Source organism: Squalius cephalus (genome assembly GCF_949319135.1).
Source record: "Squalius cephalus genome assembly, chromosome: 8".
Taxonomy (NCBI): domain Eukaryota; kingdom Metazoa; phylum Chordata; class Actinopteri; order Cypriniformes; family Leuciscidae; genus Squalius; species Squalius cephalus.
In genome coordinates, this window is record NC_137129.1 from 9473777 (window position 1) to 9500571 (window position 26795).

The 26795-nt window shown below is 35.4% G+C and overlaps 1 protein-coding gene across 1 annotated transcript in view; it reads right to left on the reverse strand.

Annotated features, from left to right (window-relative positions):
• Nucleotides 1-25428, reverse strand: part of poc1bl (POC1 centriolar protein homolog B (Chlamydomonas), like) — a 41567-nt gene extending 16139 nt beyond the window's left edge. Inside the window, exons 1-14 of the mRNA XM_079878799.1 lie at nucleotides 25168-25428; nucleotides 20612-21046; nucleotides 15521-15690; nucleotides 14264-14453; nucleotides 13963-14148; nucleotides 12383-12500; nucleotides 11190-11366; nucleotides 9891-10022; nucleotides 9670-9780; nucleotides 7444-7596; nucleotides 7156-7280; nucleotides 6962-6984; nucleotides 1822-2209; nucleotides 247-416 (exon numbers count right to left, since the gene is read on the reverse strand). Of these exons, the coding sequence (XP_079734925.1) occupies nucleotides 247-416; nucleotides 1822-2209; nucleotides 6962-6984; nucleotides 7156-7280; nucleotides 7444-7596; nucleotides 9670-9780; nucleotides 9891-10022; nucleotides 11190-11366; nucleotides 12383-12500; nucleotides 13963-14148; nucleotides 14264-14453; nucleotides 15521-15690; nucleotides 20612-20988 (2320 nt within the window). The 5' untranslated portion in view covers nucleotides 20989-21046; nucleotides 25168-25428. The remainder of the gene's footprint in view (nucleotides 1-246; nucleotides 417-1821; nucleotides 2210-6961; nucleotides 6985-7155; nucleotides 7281-7443; nucleotides 7597-9669; nucleotides 9781-9890; nucleotides 10023-11189; nucleotides 11367-12382; nucleotides 12501-13962; nucleotides 14149-14263; nucleotides 14454-15520; nucleotides 15691-20611; nucleotides 21047-25167) is intronic.
• Nucleotides 25429-26795: the final 1367 nt, after the last annotated feature.

A 26795-nucleotide genomic window follows, 5' to 3' on the forward strand; every position in this document is an offset into this window, starting at 1 on the left:
TGAAGAAAATGTGAGTGGTGTTTGCACATGCAAAACCTTATGATAGCAATGTTATCTATGGCAGTTATTTTAGCTGTTTGCAATGCGGTTGCTACTAGGATCTTGTTCTTGGTGGTTCCCACTTCCTTCCTGTCTCAAATCAAAAATGTTCCAAGTTCATCCTAATATGATTAACTTTAATACATATGATCTTTTAACAATCATGTGCTCAAAGATTGCATGAGAAGTTTCCGTTCAGACCAATACCTCGGTCACTGTAGTCATCCACCAGTATGACTTCAGTCAGCAGGAGGTCAGGCGAGGTCTCCAGGACACTGTGCACTGTCCGCAGGAGTGTGGACCAGGCTTCATTGTAGAAGGCTATCACTACTGACGTCGTGGGCAGGCTCAGGTAGTCATATTTCAGGTTTCTACATCTGAATAGACAGATCGTGTTAGTTAATGTCTTGCTTGCTGATGTACTGTACATCGCCAGATTACATTCATGTTTACAGTAGCATTATAACAAACAAATATGCACAGTAACTGCAGGATATTGTTATCTTAATGCCCAAGGGGACATTTGCTATTGCTAATTAGGCACATTAGGCACATCACAAATCATGGTGCAATATCAAATCAAAATCAAACTAAAATGTAATTATAAAACCACAGAGTGCTGCACAGTTACAGGTTCAAAAATATAACAATCACATATAAAAGATAGAAATAAAAAATATTAATTAAAAAGTAAAAATACATAAATAAAATAACCACCACAGATGCATCTGTTCAAGCCTAATGGTCATTTTAAAATATTGAAGGCTTCATTTAACAAATATGATGCAAACAATAAACACAACACATTAAAAACACGACCAAAAAGAGTAAATAAAATAACAGTTTGATAAAATTAGTTACATTCATTTTTAACCTATTAAGGTAAAACCAATTGCAGAATGTTCCTCTAGGTCAGTGGTTCTCAACCAGGGGCCAAGGCTCACTGTAAGTCTTGTGTTATAGTAACATAATATTTTAAATTAAATGTTAAAAAAAGAAAAGAAAAAAAGATATGTAACATTAAACTGACATTTTTTTTGTTAATTAGTTTTATTACAACAGACATGCCAGAGGTACATATTAACTTAGGATATAACTAATAGTTACAAATTAACTTTGAATATTGTCTCCTAAAAAGGAGGGCCTTGGAGTCAAAAAGGTTGAGAACAACTGCTCTAACTGGCTATAATAATGCACACCATTTGGCTTTGGGAGGGGCCACTGGTCACTTCAAACTATTTTTTTTTTTTATTCATTTTGTAATTAGGGGTCCACAAACGGGTCCTTGTTCCAAAAAACAAAAGGGATGACTGCTGTTGATTTTATTTATTATTATTATTTATAATTTATTAACATTTCAATCGTTTTTTTTTTTTTTTTTTTTTTAAATCCAAATAAAATAATAAATATTGTTTTGTTTTTTATTCTGCATAATTTATATGAAAGTAAGGCCAACTGCAAACTGCACCTCTAGATGTGACGGAGCCACATTGCACGTTTTTCTCCTCCTCTGGTACTTTGTAGACGTTCTCTATCTGTAATCGCACATTAAACACTGGGGCAAAGATAGGGACTGTTTACAAAAACATTTAGGCTACTACTTCCCTGTTTTGCATTTAATCGATGCGGATTTAAACAATAAAATACAGTCTGTATCCTCTTCTACATTCTGATGCTATTCAAATCAATCAACTTAATACATTTATGGCAAAGAGTTAATGATCTGTTGAGGCTGAATATCAGAACAAACTTCAAACATTCATGTACAGCATGGAGACTTACAGTGGGTTCCATCTTTCAGGCAGTCTGCGGTGTAGTGATATTTTATCGCTCACATAAGTGTTTATCTGATGCTTTTTGATGCTCTCCTCCTCCTCTCGCTTTTCTTTTTCAGTCAGGTCTAGTTTAACAGCTCTACCCATCTCTCCCAAAGCATTTACATCTAAAGGAGGCTTCTCGTAAACCGGTTTCTTCAGGAAATCTTCGTCCACATTTTCGCGCTGCTCGACTGGCACTTCTCTTCGACTAGCCAGGCCGACATCACTCTTTGTGTTCCTATGAAACACTAAATATCCCACTACAAAAGCCCCGAGAACGTACAGAATGAACTTGGACCGACTCCGTCTTCCACATATTGCCATAATGTGTCCGTCTAGTCCGTCCTGTTTCCCTCAAACTGTTTGTCATCCAAAGTTCAATCTCATAAAAAGTTCGAAAAAAGTTCGCCCATGTTAGAGGATATCGTTTCAAAGTCGATAAAGTCGACTACATTGAAGGGGAAACTATCAAAGCAAAGAGAAAGTTGGTCATTTCATCTGTGGCAAACCAACTTGTTGAAGTGTGTGTGTGATCGACATTAACATGAAGGGCGAGCAGAGCCGGTTACAGGGGGAGGAGTTGAAAACAGGAGTTGCTATATGGAAGCCCATTTTCAGCCACATATTAAAAAAATCGTGCTTTTGTAAATCATAATGAGGTGAAAAGTCGTCATATTATGAGATGCAAACTCGAAATTATGACTTTAAACGTCCTATTTTTGACATACAAAGTGGAAATGATGACAATGAAACTTCTTTAACGTTAGTATTTCATAATTATTACCTTTTATGTCATAATTAAAGACACCATGAAATCAAAACTGGCCATTCTAATTTTTATATATTAGAATTTTGCAGTAGCCTACTTATTATAATGACTTATCTGTGCGCATAATTTTTTTTTTAATTCATTAAACTTGTAATATTCCTCTAAATTAGGAAGTTATATGGAATTAGTAAATTGGGGAAGTTAAAGATTACAAGAGCAATTGCATAAATCATTTATAATAAATACTGCAATATTCGCTAAAAATAAGAATGGTCAATTTTAATTTCATGGTGACTTAAATGTGAGATATTGAGATCAATGATTTAGTATAAATATAACTTTAAAATAATTGTCAATTTGTTTCTGACTCTTTACAGAAAGAACAAAGAAACCCCTTCCTTGAACTTACCAATAAAGTAACTGAAGGGATAATATTGATTTATATTTTTTTATTTTTTTAACTGAGTTTCTTTGTTTGGAATTACATATTTATTGATAACGATACATTTCTTTGAAGAAGAAAAAAAAAACAGGGGTAATCATGCTTCCACTTCAAATCAGCGATACGGAAAACTTTTTCTTTGGTTATAGGATCTTTCTAATGTTATACATTTTTTATCCCTGATGTCAATGTCCCCATATAGGACCTGGAAGAAAACCAATTACAGGTTTATACATCTTTTTAATAAGTAGTTTTGGGGAAATACAATGAACACTTTTGAAAAATTCTGTTTTTAGATAGATTTATGCCAACATTACTGGTTTTGAGCCACAGCCATACAGTGGCACACACATCCCACAGGTCTGAGCACTGCAAGAGGGATTTGCGTGATCACATTAGCAGGCTTGTTTGTCAGATAAGGCCATGGCAGAACTGGAAGAGGCATGAAGAAAGAAATCCAGGTCAAATCACAGAGAGTCTTAGGGGTCACACACTGTGACAGAGCGCTAATCCAAATCCAGTTAGAGCCCGTCCGCTCTATAAACACTGTTATGCCAAGATATGCACACAAGAGTGCACACTCTCATCATTACTTAATACATGGAAAAATGGATGATTTAAATAATAATACAGCCTAACCCTTAGAGTTGTTTACTTTGACAACTTCGAGCAAAACACTTTCCTTTGCCAATGTTTCTTCGGGAGTTTGACGATATTTTAGTTGCAGACTGTAGATGCACTGTCATGCGATTCAGTCATACGTAAATATTTATTTGTGCATTCCTGTTGAAATAATTTCCCCCCACAGTTTCTGCCATATTATGCATTGTTGTTTATTAAATCCATATAATCATCTGCATATCTCTAGTGTCGGAACAAGGTTCATTGTACTGGACATTAAATGAGTCAAATGTTCATACAGTTTTTTGTTTTTATGAAATGAAGCATATTGATGTTTTTAGAGTCTCGGGCCTGAAAGGGTTAATATCATGATACAATTATAAAGTTTCTTTTGTGACCTGATGGAAATTCTTATCTAACTAATAGCAAATTACCATAGTCATAGTCACTACCACCAAAACTAGTGGTTTTAAGTTAGATTGTAGTTGTTGATAAAATGTAGAACAATCCAGAATTCTAATAATTTTATGTATTAAAGTTTTCCTGCTAGTCTGCATATTTGTGAGTTGTCTCTGTATCGCAGCAACAAAATGTAATGTGAAAGAAAGTGAATTATACTTAAATTCCCATTTTAAGAAAGTTCTTGTACAGCTCTTTTTTTATACAAAATAAAAAATTTAATTCGCATTTTTAATAAGTATTGTGCATATTGAAATTAAAATTTAGGAAAGAAAACATGACACTATACTTGTATACAGTAGCAGAATTGCTAGAAATATTGGTAGGACTTAGTCTAATATACACCCATAGAAATATTGTAATATTTTCCTCCCCCTACCATGACTCCATTCACTTCGTACAATAAATATTTTATAATAAAATATGTAAGATGATCCATGTAGCAAGCAAAATATGTTTACCCAAATTAATGTTTAATTATTGATTAGACCATCAGAGAGGTGAGATGGTAATCTGAGTGCCACACTTTTTTGATTGAACACTCTTATTGTGTTGTAATAATCTATGGTACACTGCACACAATGTTGCACAGTCATTTACCTCGTATGAACACAGAGCTGTGTATAATAGCTTTTCTAACATGTCCAATCAGCCACCAATGTAAAATATAGGCTGACATATTCATAACACCCAATACAAACCAGCACACTATACGTGTTTTTAAGAGATTAGAGTTTTGCACGTATTATCAGGATTGTGTAATCAAATGTCCCTTTAAAGTAAGCATGAAACGGAAGCTGCAATAGTCTATTCTTCCCTATTGTAATGTGAATCCGAGTGAAGCGGCTTCTCAGCCAAAAAACAAAACAAAGAAGAAAGTAGGACGGGACTTGATTTGCTATTGGTCGATCTCGTGTGAGTGACAGGTTGTCCCGCCCTCGTGCCAGTAAACACATCATCAGAAAAGACATGTCGCTTCAAGAGCGAGGGATTACAAGGGCACATGATGGATAAATCACTTATAATAAAAACAGCAATATTCCATTAAAAAAAAGAAGAAGAATTGTCGATTTTGATTTCATGGTGACTTGAATGACAAACTACATCCCAAATCTAAATAAAGAAAAATCTAATTGTTTGCACTACCACTGCATGACCTTAAGGGAAATGTGATGTGTAAGATGGCAATTAATGAAGGACTCATTGTTGCAATATTCTCAGAGGTCCAACTAGATGACAGCTTCTGTTAAAGAGCATTCATCATGCACCAACTGCCCACAATCCAACCATAAGTCATAGGGGGAAAATACAGCCTAATTTAGATATAACTGTAGATATAACATGATGATGACAATGTTCAGTGACCTCCAGCTTCATTTGTGTAATTGCGTGGCACACCTGGAGATTGTGCCATTAAACATTTCAGCCTGACTTGGCAGAACCTCCTTTCTGGTTTCCTCATTATCTGGTTTGTGTAAGAGGCTCAAAAAAAATTATTTTAAGGTGATGTAAATCAAGAAACTTTATCTGATTGCATGCATTACAATGCTATAATATTTTGGAAATATTTAGTCTAATCCCACAGCACATTTCCCCACCACTAGATGGCACAGCAACAGAAAGTCAAGGAAAAGTCAGTTAAAATAAACAAACCACCACAACAAATGTAACATTTTTAACTTTAATTTATTCAGACAAAAATACTATGCACTTTTTTTCCATGTTCCAAAAATACTTCATTACAGTCGATAAGCAAAACACATGATCACCACAAACTGTGCTTTATCAGTAGTAATTTCATGATCACTTTCCCACAATCCCTATTAAACCATTTTATTCACTGACAATTACAAAGGATGAGACCTAAAAACTTATGTCGCCATTTTAAATCCATTTAGTGCAAAAATAAAGGTGTTATCCATGTAGTCATTTACGATATAGCACTTTCAAGATATTTACCGATAGTCCTGTGAGTTTTGAATGCTGGAAGACCCATGATAAAAGCACTTTGTAAATTTTCTGAATGTTTTACTTTGGCCAATACCGTGGTAAAGTACTGTAATACTCTGATTTGTGAAGATAAATGAGCACTTTTGTGAAAGGAATCAGGCTGAAGAGGCACTTTCTGTTGAGTCAATAAATTACCTACTATACATTTTTTTTCATGGAAAACAATTTACAGGTAAAGTGGATAATTCCCAAATAGGTAGTAGAGAAAAACTTGGTTCTTAAATGCAAGGTAAAATGGGTTTAGGCCAATGAAAACCATGCAAGATCTGCAAAGTTTGGTCCATAATTGCTTAATATTTTGTTCCAACTCTTAAGTGCAGTTCCTGTAATCTACTTCAAAATGAAGTGTACGTATTAACAAACTATTTGAACACTGACGTTAGTTTGAGTGAAACTTGAATTGCTGGTACAGTTCCATCAACACCAGTGTGCCAAAATCCTCCATGAAGCTTGCACAAAATAAGGTGAAAAGACCCTAAAATCCCTAACAATATAAAAAAAGAAGAACAAAATAGAAAAGAAAACAGTCATAAAATGATAAAAAAAAAAATACCTTAGGAAACCAATAGGCAACAATCAAGACAAACCCATTCACAACATCTTCAAATCAGTCACTTCTGGTACAATTAAATAAATCACTGTGCAGTAGATTTAAAGATTAGCTACTGCGGAGTCTAAAAATGATTCACTAAAAGCATAGTGCATCAATGTAAACAAAAAAGCTGCTCCAACACAACACTATGTTCGTTGGATGGTTGAATATGCTACAATGTGATATTAACAGTACTAATATGCACTTCAGACTTGTAATAGCACACTGAACGTCTCTAACAAGGAAACGCAAGAATTGGCACTACAAATATATGTCCGCTTTGGTTTGCAAAGGCACTATATGGAGGATGGGTCCCATTTTTATGCCTTTTTCAATGCCAACCCGAAAGAGACGTTCCTTTTGATAATTGCACTTACATTTAAGTTCACATAAGGGTTAAAGTCACTCGAAGTTCCAGCGCTGGTGTTTGTCTCCGGGAGAGCAACTTCTCATCTGGATATCAGTACGGCCATCTTCTTTGCGGTAGGACGTGATGCACATGTTTGAATGAGGGTTATATATGCTGCCATCCTGAAAAGACACAATTGCCAGACAATGATCGTTTTAGGCATGGAAATGCTACAGGAAAGCATATCTGATACGCAATAACATGGCAAACAAGGTTTTGTCTTATCTCATCCTGTTTTCTGATGGCACGCCAGTGATAAACTGAGCTACAGGCGAACAAACTCACGTCTCTGAACTCCCACACGATGCCGGGAGGAACGGGAGCACCGTCTTGTGGACAGTGCTTCATCCCTATGTGTGTCAATCCATCCTGGACTTCAGCACACAGCTCGGTCACAGAGTTAAACCGAATCTCCTTTTGAGATGTGTACTCGAAGTACTGAGAGAGATAGAGAGAGAAAAATGTTTTTTTGAAATGTAATTTGGCACATTTCTTTGGCTTTTATGAGTTTTCATACATGGTGATGGTGTTAGAGTTGGGAAGTTCAATTCATTTCCATTTATGAGTCCAAATAGCCAATTTTAATGAATCTTTATAAATCACTCAAATATTCTGATTTGGTGCACAAGAAGCATTTCTTAGTAAAAATGATCCAGAAATAAATAAATAATAATTCTTGCTGACCCCAAACCTTTGAACAGTAGTGTATATGTTATTAAAAATGTGTATATTTATATATACACATTATATCATTTGAATCTACTTGGCTACAATGTCTGATACTCTGGAAAAGAAATGAGCTTAAGCCATTCATAGCAAATGCATAAATATTGAAATAGAAAAGGCTGAAAAATATTGAGAAAATATTTGTTGCATTTGAAAATCACTAAAAACATGCTTCTAGAAAAACTAAAAATGTTCAACAGCAAATGTCATTTAAGCGACAAATGAGGATGTTTGCAAGGATGGCGTTAAAAATCAACGCCCGGTTAATAATTCATAAGCAAACAATTTCTCAAAGCAGAGGATCAGAAATAGATCCTTTGAGGGTAAAGGTTAGAACGCTGGAATAAGAAAAAAGAAAAAAAAAAACATTAGTCTCATTAGCCACATGTATATTTCATACAGATGTCTATCTTTGAGGAGAAGTGGCTAAGGTTTCCTTTTCAGTCCGGGCTGTGGAAACATTGATTTTCACACACACATTCACTACTTCACCGTCCCTTGATGCAGAGCGGCGACATAAGCCACCGGACACATTTGCAGGTTGCCCTTTCCATTACATATACATCCCCAGCAACTCATTCACTTCTTCAACTGTGATACTAGATAAATAACAAACCTCAGAAGGGCAGCACATCTCAGGATGGATTATGTTTCTGCACAAATAAAGCTAGCTTTGTTTCGCTGCAAACGCAACAAACAGGGTCTGATGGATCTCCTGCATCTGCTGTCGTAGGTGTTATATAACTGGACATGAAAGCACCTCACGCTCATTTTTAAAGTAACTCGATAGCTCTGGCAAATATTTGAAAACCCCCTTTTATCCATTTTGAAGATATCAGGATGTGGGGAAAGACAGTGGCTTTCAAAGTGTGGGGTAAACTCCCTGCGGAAGACTATTCTCAAATCTCGTTCTCTTCCTCTAATTCAAATTTGCCATATTAACGATAGATGTGAGAACTCTTTCTCCTTCACCACTTTCTGCTTATATGGTGTTAAGTAGTGATGCACCGAAATGAAAGGTTTGGGCCGAAACCGAAAATTCAATATGCTCTTGGCTGAAAATTCCAAGTGAAATGACTTTTTTTGTATAATTGTATTAAAGGCTCAATATGTAAGATTTTTGCATTAAGGTGAAGACGACAACTCCCATCATTCCCCGCTCCTTCACAGCGTCATCAACCTATGCCTTTGTTATTGTTTTGAATATGCGACCTCTATAGGCGAAAATTACATACTGTGCCTTTAATACTAAACTTTTTAAGTACTTTCATGAATTAACACTGCAATTAAAAATGTCGGAAAATGAAAATAAAGTTTATTTATCAATCAATTAATTCATCAAATTTAGTTGAACAAAAAAATATTTGTTTTTATATTAACTTTTTAATAATTGAATTATGCTTCTACTCCAATTTGTAAACATTTACACATTGGCTGTATAAGATATCAGGAAAACAGTAAAAAAAAAAAAAATGTAAATATGATACAAATATAATATGCAAAGCAGTAGTTTGTATGTATTCATTTATTTTTTAAAAGACTACTTCCATAATTAAAATGTTTAAATTTGACACATTTTTAAAATGTATTTTGTTATTTTGATGTATTATTATTAATGTATTTTGCAGTAACGATGTAGGCCTAGTGACAAAACCATTTTTGAAGACTTTTTGATGCTTTTTATTATTCAACAAAACAGTGAAAACTGAAAGAACAGATTTTTTATAGCTATTTTTTCCCAATAATGCATTTTTCCACAGAAGCGTTAATATTGATGTTAGTTACCTGATTACCGCCCTGACCATGGCAGCCGAACAGGGACAGGTGAGCTCCTGTGGGATTGTGGTCCGGGGCATTGTAGTCCAGACATTCAGAGTGGATTCCAGCACTACGCACCTGCACCAGGAGCCAGGAAAAATGTAAAACCATTAAAGAAATTGCGTGAATGACATCAAAAAGGAACTCCAGAAGGAATTAGATTAGACTAGATTAGATTAGTCACTTACCGCTCCGTGCCATCCAGGCCTGTCCTCTGGCACATGCAGGCCGGGATAGATGTTCTGCAGATACCATTCAAAGCTCTTACACTGAAGCCGCTTTCTCAGTACAATCCTTTCAGATATATCTCCGTAAGATTCCTACAAGAACAAAATAAAATCAGGCCTCAAGACAAAGCTTACAGATTACCGACTGAAAACTATGTAGGACTGCCTTGACCACACGTCAGAAAGTATTATCTGTAATAGGGAGCAAATATTGGAATACTTTACAGCAGTCAATAAGACAATGTTCTACTTATCACACTTTTAAAGCTCATCTGAAGAAGTGGCTTATGACGAATCAGTTGTGTAAACATTTTTCTAAGAAATTTGAATAATGTGTTTGGGGTATTGTCTCTTTGTAGTGTTGTGTGTGTATAGCGGAGTATTTGTTCTTGTGTGTACCTGCCAAGGGACTGCGAATGTAAAATAGCAATGTTGCAAATGTTCATTAACATGCTTTGTCCCTATCAAATAAATAAACAAGAACAAATACCTTTTCTGCCACTAAAATCTTTCTGCTTTATCCATTCAATTTTTTAATCATCTTTACTGATATTAATAACTTTTTAATATCTTTACTTTAGTTGCAACTTCAAAAATAGCAAACAAGAATGCCACGTAAGTACTTCCTGTAGGGCGCTGTCCTGTAATGTTGACACAAGAACTGCCACGACACACTTCCAACAAGCCAAAAGTCAAAGAAACCCAACCAGGTAAACGAGATAATATTAATTTAGGTAACACCTCACACGGGTATGAAAAGGGTGTGTTTGCATTCAGACCTGAGGTACAAGAACAGCCATATATTGACAGGAAAAATATCCTTACTCATTGCATCTGGTGATGTGGCTACCAGAGAATGATTTATTATTTGATCACATTAATAATGTAATTTGTCTGTGAAGTAATATGGAGTTACATGCCACATTCATGTCAGCCAGGGTGATATAATATATGTCTGGCCTAGTTTTAGTATCTTTGTCAGCTAATAAGCTTTTCAAAGACAGCCAAAGGAAGAACAAACACTGTAAGCCGAGAGAACGAACGCATTCAAGCAAAACCTGAGCATCATTTATCTCTTTCACAGTTTTTCCCCTTCATTTTGAGAACAGCACTTTTCAAGATAAACACTGAAGCAGTTAAAAGAGGAAATAACACAATGGTTGTACACTTCTGATTATGCAACAACACAGGATGTTAATAGAGAGGTGCCATCCACTGACGGGTTATGCTGGATGGATGGATGGATGGATGGAGGTGTACCTTGCGTGCTGGAGGGTTTCGGTTATAGAAGTGCTGTTTGTAAGAGTCCATCCAAACCTCCGCAGCACGGACAGTGTTCTGAAGGAAGTTGGATCGGGAGTACGGAGCTTTCTTTGGGAAAACGTGACCCACATGGGAGCATGGGTGAATTTCTAAAGACCCTCCACACTGCCACACCTGTAACAAAACATGTTCAGAATGAAGCAAGAATCAAAATGAATTTCTGATAAAAAAAAAAAAAAAAAGACATTGTAGGTGGTTTTCCATTATAAAAAATTGTAAGGTGAAGTACTGAACAAATATAATATAGCAAATAATGCAACATCACCTTATTCATTATTAATAATTAAAATAAAGTTAAGTATATAATGTGTACCACTAGTGTCACAACATTAAGAAAAATGAATTACTAAATATATAATGTATTTTTTTATTATTAAATTATTAAATAAATAATTATTAATAATTGCAAATAATTAATGGCAAAAATCATTATTGTTTTCAGTATGGTTAGGATGCTAAAACAGATCAATGTTTTAAAAGATGTATGCTTTTAGGAAAATCCCACCTACGATTGACTTGTATATAGTTCTGCATATTAGAATATGATATGATAAAGTATTTAACACTGAAAAATTGTCACAGTTCAGTTTTAAAATGAAAGCTAATAACCCACAAGCATTTATATCTAGAGCATCATTATTTGTTTATGGAGATTCAACTCATCTCGCATACTTTTTTTGCACACACAAACTGAACATTTTCTGTGAACAAAGTATCTGATTTTAATGGAATGCACTGCCTGTCAGAAATAAAACATGACATGACAACAGCGCATTAGATCCGTTGAGACACCGACAAAATTCCTTTTTTTAGGCATTTTCCAGCTTTATTTCCCACATGCTTTTTTATTCCAATTCACAGCACATCTATTATACATGAACATCGTACAGCCCTAGAAGATAGAGCGTTGTATTCTGTTTCCATATGCATAAAAGATTACTCCATGGTATTAACCATCAATCTTCATTTCTAAGCATAGGCTGAAAAAAGAAATCCAATATGAGAGATGTGTCTAATTATAAATGCTCAGTCTCTCATGCAACCAAGAGCACGTCGACACGCTCTGATGAAAAGAATATGCAAATTACCAGTACAATAGGTAGCAGGAGTACAGAATACAGGTGCCTTACCCGGAAAGAAAGTTCCAGATTCTCTCCTCCCCAGACCTCCATGCCCATGTCGTAAGTGCCCAGAAACTCAAAGTAAGCCTTGCTTACGGCAAAGAGCCCCCCTGCCATAGTGGGAGACCTGTGAAGCGAAAAGCAGCAGATCATTGGCAATTCATCAGAGATATTCGCTGGCAGGTAAGTGCTTCTTAGTTTCAGTTAAGCACCTCTGGGTCTGCCCTCGGACGAACCTGGAGAGAAATCTAGAGCAGAACTGAACCGTATTTTAATGTAAGCCTAGGTCTGAAAATTAAATCTTTTTCACTGCACTGCAGTTAATCAACACAATACACATTTCCCTGTGAAAATAACTTTCTTAAAGTCTGGATGGCTTAAAGGGAGAGTTCAATTTAAAAGTCTCATGTCATTCCAAACTGTTATGACTTTCAATTAGGAATGCACCAAAATTAAACTTTCATAATTAATAAAAAACGGTTTGTAATTATGATAATCTGGTTGAAGGCCAATATTAAATGTCTATACTATTTTGTCTAAATAAGTTAAAAAATAAAACACTAAAAACTAAAATCAATTATAGACTTCATAACATAATGTGCAGCAAGAAAAATAACTATTGAAGGATTAGTTCACCCAAAAATGAAAATTCTATCATCCTTCACTCACCCTCATTTTGTTATAAACTCTTAAGACTTTCGTTCGACTTTGAAACACAAATGAAGATATTTGAATGAAATCTGAGAGATTTCTGTCCCTCCATTGACAGTCGATGTAGCTACCATTTTGACACTTCAAAAGTTCATAAAGTGTTCGGAAAATTAATCCAGATGAATAGAGCGGTTTAGTCCAAATTTTCTTATGAGACACAATCACCAGTTCTGGTAAACGGACACTCAAGCATGCTTGACGTGTGAGAACCAATGAGGTTCATTCTCGCGTGTCAAGCAGGTTCGGTTGAGCTTCTGTTTATGTTCTTTGATCAATGTGTATAAAAGCCTAAATAAAAAAATTAAAATTAAAAGCCCTGTCTCTTCAGAAAATTTGGACTAAACCCCTCAATTCATATGGATTAGTTTTATGAACTCTTTATGCATTTTTTCTAATGAGGGTGAGAAAAATTTAATTTCCAGATATGTTAAAAGTTACATTTAACAGTGTTATGAAATGCATTACATTTAATCAATCAAAGATTTTAAATATTAACTTTAAGTGAGCGTTAAATGATAGCAATGAATCTAAATGTAAAAATAGAGGAAATGAGAATAAACAATAAAATTTGCAATATCAGCTCATATAAATATCCAATATGGATCAATAAGCTAACAAAAAAATATACTACTATAAATGGTAGTATTGTAAAATATAGCAAAATTGTCAATTTCTTTTTTTGTGTTCCACAGAATAAATAATAAATGAAACAATAATTGAAAAAAAAATTCAATAAATTGAAATAACTTAATAAATAATAATTGAAACGACATACAGGTGAGGATGACTATCCCCTTAAACATTTATAATCTTTTTCTTAAATTGCCAAGAAATACACACAGCAAAGTTGGATTTGAAAAAGTTGACCAGAAACCAACCTAATGGGGTCAATTCTGGATTTGCGTATCTTGCGATCGATTTCAGGCACTCCATGCCACTGGAATGTCAGCCTCCAGTCAAAGCCGCCCACCATCGGCTCCTCAGTCTGCATGTAGAACTCAAATGTGTTCCAGTCAATGGTGTCAATAACCGGACATATGATGGTGGTCTCATTCTCAGCAATTCTGACGACAGAACAGACAAATAAAATTTGCATTTCCCTGGCTAATACACTTCACAAATCTGTTACTGTGGATTATGGAAATGTTTCTATGCAACATTTGAATTTTTAAGTCACACCTCTCCAGCAGTGGCTCGATCCAGCCAGGAACACACTCACAGTGGCAGTCAAGGAAGGTGAGCACGTGTCCTGTAGCATAGGTGGCGCCAATGAGCCGTGCTCGAACCAGACCTTCTCTTTTTTTGGTGCGGATGAGACGAACACGCTCCAGGTTACTAATATACTGAGCCAGCTGTGACTTCAGGTACACTGTAATCCATGCAAAGAAAATTTGAATCTTTTTATCAGGATCCAAAACATAAAGGCCAAATCACAGGAAAACAACTGATTAACAAGTAGACACATATGGATCTCAGCTAATATAAAAACTGGTAACACTTTATTTTACAGTGTCCTTGTTACATATGTTACATGTACTTACCATAGTAATAACAGTAAATTATGCATAATTACATGCAACTAACCCTCAACCTAATCCTAATCCTACCCTAACCCTATAGTAAGTACATGTAGTTACTTAATATAACTCAGTACTTATATAATTACACTGTAACAATGACACCTTAAAATAAAGTGTAACCTTTAACTGGATCTTATGGAATGATAACTATGGCTACCTTACTATCCAGAACTTTGTAGAGGAAGCATGAAATATGCAAACATGGACAAATGTGTGAGTATATTTCAATGCAATTAAGGCATGTTGAAAATGTTGCTTTTTAAACGTAATAAACGCAATATGAAACGTAATAAGGTTTTATTAAAGCCCGTTCACACCAAGGATGATAACTAAAAGTTTCTTAATGGTTCTAATTCCATGAGAATATGGCAGTCCACATCATGACTATAATGATAACGATATTGTTGGAATCATTTTCAGAACGATTTTTTCCTAATGATAAAAAACACTGACAGCCAATCAGAATCCACCGGCTTGAGCATTTTAAGGGATAGACAACATAACTGCAGAATGCACATAGAACAAACAGAATGTTATTGTCTGTTGGTGTGGATGGTAAAATATTCTTCAAATATTATTTAATAACGAGTTATTCATATAATAAATTATAGTTATATTTATAGTTATCATTCTTTGCATGAACAGGCCTTAATTCATCAATATGTAGCACCTAATAGGTTCAAAACTTTTCCTTGCTTCCAAAATATTCATAATTGGTTGTGGAAGTGCTGACCAATCAGGATGAGACAAATTTTCCTCTATAGTGGAAAAGGACGTAAATAATTAAAAAGTAGTTTTAAACTAGTGGAATTTTAGATTTAAAAACGTGAAGTCTGTCTAGAAAGTGTCACGTCACCTCTGTCGCTGAAGTCATCCACGAGTATGACCTCCTTCAGTAGGACGGCTGGCGTCGTCTCCAGCACACTATGGATGGTTCTCAGTAACGTGGACCAGGCCTCATTGTAAAATGCTATGACCACTGATGTTGTAGGCAGATGACGGATGTTGTACTTCTTTGCTTTGCATCTGGCATTGCAAAAAAGAGAAAGAGTTAATCAGACGGTTACGCAAACTAGCATTTATTCAGATCATGTGGTTTAAGCAAACAGTTTTCCCTGTGAGTTACACACTACATATTATAATGTGCAAATGTGAACATCTAAAACATAAAGGATCCTGACACAGCTCTGTGAAACTGACATCACGTTCATCCTGCAGTATGGATGTCGATTTATAATGTGTCACGTGACAATTATGGTGTGAAGAAGTAATCTGACTATTAATAAATCACTTTGAATTTGCAAAATAATATTTTTATTGTATTTGACCTCTAATTTAAAATCTGTAAGCAACCATTTCTGGTTCAGATACAGATTCTCAGTAAAAAAAAAAAAAAAGAGCTGATGGGAGACAACCAGACATGCCAGAGACATTTTCACAGTATTCTGAGTAACAACTTGAACCCTGGCAGAGACTTTAGAAATGCAGAGCTATCCAAAGCTAAAAGATACTCATTATTTAATGACTCACTTTTACTCAACAAGGACACATTCAATTGATCAAAAGTGACAGCATTTCTAATAGGGATGGAAACGGTTAATCGACTATCGATTAATTGTCGACAAGAATTTACTCGATTAAATTAAATTATTGTCGGCTAATTGACCTATGGTTAAGCCACGCCCCCTCCACTCAGTCGGACAAATAGTCAACATTCGGTAACAGACGCTATGGCAGCTGTCACAGTTGGAGACATTTCACAGGAGGCAATTGATGATTTTTGGAGACAGAAAGATTATATATCATCTCAAAGACACCAAAAGGGCCTTAACTATGCATTGGAGGGTTATATTAATCATTTTATTTTGAGAAGGTCGATGAAAAGCTTCAGCTCCAGACAAAGATTTAACGTTACAGGTCAGTGTGTGGTAAGTTTGGTGCTATTTCGCTTTAAACGCTCGCTTTATACGCGCGTCTTATTCGCTTTGGATGCGCAAATGGATTCAAAATGTTCAAGCGTCGAACTAGACGCGATACGCGCGAATTTGACGCTCTATTCGCGTTTTTATGTGAACGCAGCATAATGAACAGGCTGCATTGTCAAGATTGCGCAATGCTGGAATGTGTGTGTGTGTGTGTCAGAGAGAGAGGCGCGGGCGCGATCGAACAGTGGAAACATAAAAACATACTCCATTTTGTTCATACAGGACATCATTAAAACTGCAAAGTGTTTAGCCTACTTATATTTGTGTAAAACACAACATTGTGCTTTTGTCAAACTGTACTCTTGTCAAACTGCAACGCAACTAGAAGCTAGGCTAAAGTTACGTTAGAGATGTTAAAGATAACGTGCTGCTGCTGCTAATGTTTCAAGTTTTTCATTCAAGTAGTTTACCAGATAGATTATTATATGTAGGCTTAATATTGTAGGCTAAGCCTACCCATGTAGATTTTTATTTAAAATTTATTTTATGTTGCTTAATGTTTCACATGCAACAGGTGAGCCAGTGCACAATTATTTTTTATGTATTTTAATTTTCTGTAGATAATTTATTTTGTTAAAACTACATAAATGCCATTATCCCAACTGTTACAATAAAACATCAATTGAGCAATAACATGCATTTTTATTCAGTAGTCTATAAGCAATATTTAGCTTTTTATGTTAAAGACACTGTTGATACCGTGAGAAATTTACATTTTCAGGAAAATAGCCGCTTATCAGTTAATCGTTAATCGATCGATAAGGTCAATCAATTAATGATTAATGAATTAATCGATAATTTGCATCCCTAATTTCTAATGTTACAATATATTTCTATTTCAAATAAATGCAGTTCTTTTGAACTTTCTATTCATCAAAGAATCCTGAGAAAAATGTATCAGTTTCCATGAAAATGTTAAGCAGTTTTCAACATTGATAATAATGAGCAATGTTTGTTGAGCACCAAAATTGTACATTAGAATAATTTCTGAAGGATCATGTGACACTGAAGACGGGAGTAATGATGCTGAAAATTCAAAAACAAAATTGAAAACAGTTATTTTCTTTCTTTTTTTTAACTCTATTTTTGATCAAACAAATGTGTACTTCATTGTGTTCCTTGAACTCTTTAAACTCAAGACTCTACATTCACTGACGGCAACTACACTTGTGCACAGTTACAGTAATTATTGCTACAAAGAGAAATGCACAAGAAAAAAAAAACCACAGCATAATTTCTGGCAGTAATGCTTAAGTCTTTGACAAGAACTAACTTGCCTAAAAGTTATTTCAGAAAGCGAGCAAAAGAACTTCACATTAACTGATAAAAATCCCTGCTGATGCCAAGAAATGTGCTCCTGCCGTGTGTGATCTCCTGTGATGTGGCAACCGGAGAGCAGTTGAAAGACTGCAGGGAGAAAAAACGCATCCAATTTGTCTCACTTCTCGTCTTCCAAGGGGACACTTTCTCTTTTCAGAGCAGCAGCTTGAACCCTACTCATTATTGTGTGACAAGAACCATGAAACAATTATTCTCATACAAAAGCATTGCTGTTCTGAGAAAACATCCCAGCTCTATTTTCTATTGTTGTTCATTTTTAATCATGTTGTCTGGCTGCAGGCAATGGATTCGTTTCAGACAACAGACAACATCTGTAAAGCTGTGAGGTGGACAGAAGTGTATAAATCACCTGAGGAATCGCCATTCAGGACATGATTTCAATTCCTCTGGAAGTGAAAACAAGCACATTTTCTATTTATTTTTCATGCTTATTTGTAATGGAATATAATGTAATGCATTTATTTGCCACATGCCTCTATAAATACAATTGCAATGACAAGCATAGTCACCAACATGATCCTAGCTTATTCTTTGTGGTTGCCAGGCCATTTCTATACAGTTATTAAAGTGCATGTTGCTATGCAGTTTCTAGGTATTTGAGTGGTTGCCATGGCATTGCTAGGTGGTTACCAGGGCTTGGCTATACAGTTACTAAGGTGTTCTAAGTGTTTTTAGCATGTTGCTATGAAGTTGTTAGGATGTACTAGATGGTCGCTAAGGTGTTGCTAGGGGATTTCCAGGGCTTTTCCTTAACAGTTATTAAGGTGCATGTTGCTGTGCAGTTGCTAGGTGTTTTGGGTGCTTGCCGTGCCGTTGCTAGGGGGTTAACAGTGCTTGGCTATAGAGTTACTAAGGTGTTCAAAGTGTTTTTAACATTGCCATGCAGTTGTTGGGATGTTCTGGATGGTCGCTAAGGTGCTGCTAGGGGGTTTCCAGGGCTTTTCCTTACAGTTATTAATGTGCATGTAGTTACCAGGGCTTTGCTATAGAGTTACCAAGGTGTTCAGAGTGTTTATAGCATGTCGCTAAGCAGTTGTTAGGGTGTTCTGGATGGTTGCTAATGGATTTCTATGTGGTTGCCAAGGCTTTGCTATACAGTTACTAGGGGTGGAACAGTACATGTATTCGTATTGAACTGAAACGGTACGGGCGTCATGGTTTGGTGCATAAATTTACACGGATAATACACGGTATAAAAATAAATAAAACTCGCGTGCAAATTAATTAATGTAATGCGGAAAGAAAGAGAGAGAGAGAGAGAGAGAGAGGCGCGGGCGCGATCGAAAAGTCGCAAAGTGTTTACTTATATTTGTGTGCGTGTGTGTGTGCGTGAGGCGCAGGCGTGGGCGCGATCGAACAGTGGAAACATAAAAACATACTCCATCATTTTGTTTATACAGGACATCATTCAAACTGCAAAGTCTTTAAGTTACTGTTGATTAAAATTTTAAGGAATCTTAATCTGAAATGTAGCAAATTCATTTTCAATTCATTCAGGTACAATTACCAAACATATCTCAAGGTCTTTTTGTCTTTTTATTCATTTAAGTAATAAACTAATTATATAAAACTATTGTCAGTGCACTACAAATAAACTGGTTCTATGCCTTTCCTTTATTAATAACACTTATTTAAAAAAATACAAGTCTTAAGTAATTTATTTTCCTTTGGTGGTACAGCCTGAGACATGCACAAGCCTTCTGCATTTTTATTTTGCTTTTCCCTCCATTGTACCGAACCGTGATGTCTGAACCGAGGTATGAACCGAACCGTGACTTCTGTGTACGGTTCCACCCCTAACAGTTACTAAGGTGTGTTTTGCTTTGTGGTTGCTTGGGTGTTCTGGATGGTTCCTATTGTGTTGCTAGGTGGTTTCCAAGGCTTTGCTACACAGTTAATAAGCTGTTTAGAGTGTTTTTAGGATGTTGCTTTGTAGCAGCTAAGGTATTCTCTGTGGTTGCTAAACTGCTGATAGGTGTTCAAAGCAGTTACTATAGTGTTTTCAGAATGTTGCTAAGGCAACCACACACTACAAGATAATCAGGCTGATTGTGGGCACAATTCTCCGCTTTCAACAGTCCTAGGTAAAGTCACAATTATCTTGATGGATCTACAGATTATTGTATCAGATTTCCCTGAGGTGTGATGCGTGTTAAAATGATTGAATCTGCTCAGAAGAACGCAGGGGACTTAAACCACACGCACTCTGTAGATTGTCACGTGGAACGAAACAAATCAGAAAGCGAGCTGATAGAAGACAAAAGCATAACATTTTCTGTAAAAAGAAGTCTAAACACTATTATGGCCATTTTTCTTGCCCTTCATCTGCCATGTTTGTTTACTCTAAAGTCACGTTTAACCGCGAGAGATTTTCGCGAGGTTGTTTGTGAATGGTATCTGTTAGCGCGTGGTGTGCGTCTTGGTCACATCGCAGCACTCCACACAGAAACAAAACTGTTAAATCTATGAATGTTTTATCATCATGTTTGTGGCCTCTCACATTTTGAAAATCTGATACGTTTTTAAAAATCTTTTAGTGTGGGCCAGCCTTTAGGCATTGTTAGGTGGTAGGAGGGTGTGTAATGAGCCCATTGCTGTGAGCTAAGGAGTGGAAGACATACTCGTGCATCCTGTTGTCTTGAATATGGCGATGGAGAGATATCTTGTCGCTGGTGAAGATGTTGATGGCATAGCGCTCAATGCTGGCTTCCTCCTCTTTCTTCTCCTCAGTGCTGAGGGTCAATCGGGTGGCTCGGCCATATTCTCCAGGAGCGTTGGGGTCTGGTGCTAGCTTCTCGTAAACAGGCCGCAGGAGGTTGTCGGAGTTCTCCTCCTCAATGGATGGAAGGTCACGATCCAGGATGTGGCGTTGACCATCATTATCAGCCAGAGATGGCGGGGAAGAACGGACTATAAGGAGATAGAAGAGCCACAGCAGAGAAAAGAGGAAGCCGACCTTGGCCAGGAGAGCCACCTTCCTCGACCAGCGGATCTTCATGACCTGGCAGCCAGCACCAATAACAGCATTAGTCAAAGAGCCCCAGACTCCCACCTTTCTGAAGGGCAAGAGAGGAAAGAGAAGATGCAGATTAGTGATAGACTGATACATTGGCCAGGCTGATCTACTGAAAGCCTTGTCAATGAACAATGTACTGTTTACGAAAAAAGAGTGTTTCAAGTAGAAAATTTGTACATTTTTCTTTTTAACTGAAAACGGAACATATTATTCAGACACATCGTTTCTACTTTTAATCCCAAGGTGTTTGACTAAAGTCTCATGTTAACCGCCAGCTCCAATCACTGAAGCTGAATTTGAGGGGTTGAATACAGACAATCCATCATCAACTGAGTAATCACATAATTGAGCTGCATTAATATTTCAGCATGCAGGGATTTAGCTGAACAGTGGTCGTGACAGACGGACAGTCTGAGACAGTAATTCCATTCCTCAATCACAACACTTCAACATTTTAACCTCATTTAATAATGAATGTTGCTTACGCACACATATATATGCAACAAAACTGCACACTAAATAATATAAATGGACCATCAATGCACTTCAAATATTTGGGAGTCTGTGGTTAAAATGTTTGGCAGTATAACAGCTGATGGCAGATGCAGGCTTAACTACCGTATGAATGTGTGCAAATTGCAAAAGCGAGCGAAAAGAGGGGAAGATATGTATGAAAACAAACTCAGAACATTCTCAGAAGATCCAACTAGATGCTATAAATACCTATTAGCTTATTGGATTGCTTTAAATTGCTTCCACTTCTGTGTGCTCTTTAAAAATAGTAACACACGTATAGGTTTAACTGCACATCTTATGTTGAAACCATATGCCCATTATGAAACATTTACTCATAACACTTTGTCATAAATATAACCATTGAATTATAAATGATATATAAAACTAATCAAGTGCATTTCTTAAACACATTTTTGACCTTTAAAAAAAAAGAAGTAAAGTGGGCCCAAAAGTGTTTCAACACTTAAAGGTATAGTTCACACAATCTTAAAAATTCCATCATCATCATTTGTATGAGTTTCTTTCTTCTGTTGAACACAAAAGAAAATGTTCTGAAGAATGTTGGTATAACCAACCAGTTTCTGATCCCCATTGACTTCCATATCATTTTTTTTTCATACTATGGAAGTCAATTAGGTACCAGCATCTGTTTGGTTACCAACATTCTATAAAATATTTCATACAGGTTTACAACAATTTGACAAGTAAATGATGACCAAAAAAAAAAAAAATATATATATATATATATATATATATATATTTTTTTTTTTTTTTTTTTTTTTTTGGGTGAACTATCCCTTTAAGTCATTCCTAAAAGTGTTTATTTTTACAAAATGTTAGCAATTTTTAAAAAATGTATTATTTATATTATTTTTCATCCTTTAAGTTGGCTATCAGAATTATGAAAAGAGTGTTTTCTTCTCCTGCTCCGATCTATTGAAGATGTAGCTCCACCTTTCCAAAAGACTGGTCACAAGCCAAGTGACAAAAGCTTTCTGGGATTACAAAATGGAGAGCTCTCTGAAAGCAACCCTTGACTGGGCACCCATAAAAACTTCCGTACTAAACCTGATAGGTTGGGTGGATGTGGGAAAGCTGGGGAACTGCAGCTCTTGAGGGTTGAGAAGCTTGAGTATCACTTCTGTGGCATTATTACCTTTAAATTACAAGGTTCAAAAACTGGTTTTGTGCACAAAAGTGTTTAAAAGCTTATGTCTTTTGAAGTCCATTTGACTTTTTTTCCCCATGATACACTAAGTAGAAATTCACAGCAGAATGTCCAAGCTGTTATTTTTCATATAATGAAAGTGAATGGTGACCATAGCTGTCGAAGCAAGATTTTCAGTGAATAATAGCTTAAATGTCCTAACTATCATATGACTTCAGAAGACTTTGTTTATAATGCCTGCTGGGTAATACAGGCTACTTTTAGTGTTTTTGGTACATTTTGGAGCTTGACATCCACTGGTCACCACCTACTTTCATTGTATGGAAGAGAGAAGCTCAGACATTCTGCTAAACTTCTCCCTTTGTGTTCCACAAAAGAAAGGAAGTTATACAGGTTTTAAACAACATGAGGATGAGAGGGATGATAGAAAGGACTGTCTGTGCTGTATTAATAAGCAGGGAAAAATGAGACAACCCGGGCTGTTAGTACATCATCTAGGGAGGGTTTAGTCAGAACATTGTCATTATTCTGTGTACAGTAAGATGGATGTTGCTGCTACATGTGAATCAGGAGCCAGAACATCTGTGTTATAGACTACAGCTGGCTTACAGTTCCTGCTGAAAGCAATAGGCCTAGATGTATTTACTGTACATAACAGGACTTTGACGACGCTCTACTTAAATTTAGGTGAGTTAGTACCATCCCAAAATGATTCACATGTCCCGATTTACTTGTCGAACAAGTGCTCTCCATTTGCAGCTTTGTTCCCTTTTTTCGAAACACAACTATACCTATATATTTTTTTAAATGCCTACATCCACTTTGAAACGAATCAGTGATGGTCACTTGCTTGTTCTTAACACTAATGTAGCATTTCCTTCCATTTTCTCTTTTTTTAAATTATGACATTACATTACAGCACTCACTCCCCCTAAAACCACCTGTCCTCAAACCAGAACATCAGAACTTGAACTTCACATAGATTAAAATATTTTAAATAAAATATCTATCATTATTTATAGATATGTTTGTTTTTTTTTCTATTTTAAGTAATTGTCACTCACACCCATATATCAAAACATATTGGACTTTTTAAAATAATATTAAAATTATTTATAAAATTAAATATATATAAAAAATGTCAAATATACAGTACTGTCAAAGTACAAAAACATACATTTTTCTTGTTTTTGAAAGAAATCTCTTATGCTCAACAAGGCTGCATTTATTTAATCATAAATTAAGTAAAAACAGTAAAAACATAGGCTAATTGTTTTCTATTGTAATCAATTTAAAAATGTAATTTATTCCTGTGATCAAAGCTGAATTTTCAGCATCATTACTCCAGACAGTGAAGGTTTCAAATAATTGCTTTAATAAATTTAATAAATAAATGTAATAAATGCAAATAATACTGTTCATTGAACTTTCTATTCATCAAAGAATCACCATTTCCACAAAAATGTTAAGCAGCACAACTGTTTTCAACACTGATGATAATAATAATAAATGTTTCTTGAGCAGCAAATCAGCATATTAGAATGACACTGAAGACTGGAGTAATGATGCTGAAAATTTAGCTTTGCCATCACAGGAATAAATAACTTTTTAAATTATATTCAAATAGAAAACAGTTATTTTATTTTGCAATAAAATTTCTCAATATTAGTTTTACTGTGTTTTTAGTGAGACTTCTAAGAAAAACATTAAAAATGTTAATGTTTCCAAACTTTTGACAGGAGTTTTATATTTTCTGGATTTTAGACAACCCAGATGAAAAAAAGATGATTTCCTGGTCTTAGCTGGTCACCCAACCTTGTTGAATTGCTACTCAACTGGTTTAGCTGGTTTAGGAAAGTAAAACACACATTTTGTTAAAAGAAGAAGAAGCAGCAGCAGAGTTAATAATGTAAAATTCCAAAATAAGAAGTAGCAGTGCCGAATAAGGACTGAATTTTGACTCTCTCTCAACACTTAGAAACTAACAAAAACAAATCAAAGTACAAAGAAGTATGGTAATTGAAAACATGGTGGTACCGTGATGCATACCATGGTAGTGTAATACAGTTCTTTAAGAGCTTAACTATTATACACCATTTCATAGAAATATGGGCATCATTCAAAAGCATGTCAAAGCATATGGTTATAGTATTATTATGCACCATATGGTACCACCAGAGTATTTTTTACACACATACACATTACACACACATACAAAGTAATCTGAGAAGACTTCGTAAAGATGCAGCAGAAGCACATGACATCATCAAACTATTAATACAAGTATGCTAACCCATAACATTAACTGTATATAACATAAGGTAAATTTGCATCCAAAATACAATGATAAAGCCGAGCAGTGACTTTCCGTGTAAAAGCATGAAGGCTCGTTAACATGCAAAACATGTTCATATTGCACACTCACCCACATACATGCATCCACGAGACTCATGTAACTCAATAGCTGATGGTCTTACCTGATCTCTTCATGCCGTGCTCTTAGACAGTCAGATACAGTATAAGTGCCGCTCGTGTCACTGTCAGCACACACACATCCTCCTCAAACAACAAACCCGCTCTACTCCCCTCCACACACAACTGCAGCTCGCGCTAATCGCTTTAAGTAGCTGGAGTTTTTACAAACGGGCGATCTTTTGACGAGTTACATGGCTGAAGTAAATGTCATAGTCTTGCATGTACGGCATCGCACCCCAGGAAGTTTCAGATTTGACAGTCTGGGCTTCATAAAGTGAACCACGTGACCAGAGCATTATGGGAAGGCTGGAGTTCACTGTGCGTGCATTAGCGGAACACTCAAGAGCCCCTGTGCGTCATTTAATATTCACACTGTCGAATGTTTTTAAAAGATTTCCCCTGTATAATCTATCTATCTATCTATCTATCTATCTATCTATCTATCTATCTATCTATCTATCTATCTATCTATCTATCTATCTATCTATCTATCTATCTATCTATCTATCTATGTCTGTCTGTTTGTTAATTGCATTTATTTGAGAATCAACCAGTTTGTTTGTTTTTCGCCAATCATGAATCGACCAGCCAATAGCTGTTTGTTTGTTTGTTTGTTTGTTTGCTTGCTATCTATCTATCTATCTATCTATCTATCTATCTATCTATCTATCTATCTATCTATCTATCTATCTATCTATCTATCTATCTATCTATCTATCTATCTAAATCATTTTGTTTGTTTGTTTAATTGTTTGTGTAGCCTACTTTTTTTGAGAATCAACCATTTTTTTTTTTCTCTAATCATTAAATTATTTGAGAATCAACCAGTTTGTTTGTTTTTCTCCAATCATGAATCGACCAGCCAATAACTGTTTGTTTGTTTGTTTGTTTGTTTGTTTGTTTGCTATCTATCTAAATCATTTTGTTTGTTTGTTTAATTGTTTGTGTACAATTGTTTGTGTACTTCTTTTTTTTGAGAATCAACCATTTTTTGTTTGTTTGTTTTTTCTCTAATCATGCAATTTTTATTTTTTATTTTTAATCAGCCATCAATCAACCAATATTGTTTTTTGAGAATCAACCATTATTTATTTTTTCTTATGCAATTTATTATGCAATTTCATTATGTATTTCTTAAGAATCAAAAAGATTTACTTAATCTTTAATTATAAAATGTGTATCAGTTTAAAGGAATCAAGAGAAGACATCTTTAATTATGATGGATTCAGGTTAAGTGAAGAAATACGTTTTATGATCGATTGCCCTTTAAATATTTTTGTGAAGTATATATAAATAGCAATGTGAAGCTCCAACATCTAATTGATTTGAGTGAACACATGGAAAATCCACAGACAAATGAAAATGCTCTTATTAAATCAGCCTATAAAGAATACACAAGTTAAGAGAAAATTGACTCATTTAATTTACAAATAAGAAGCATGTGCATAAATGGTTAAAAATTTGAACACAGTGCTTGCTAAAGTTAGACAGCAGTTAAAACAGTTTTCTTTAATTAAAAGAACCCTATTAAATGACACAAAAGTATAAGCAATCATAATTGAATTGAAGTCCTGCTCATGTGTTGCTAGGATCCTCAGAATATAAGCATGTTGTAATTCTTTCAAATGTT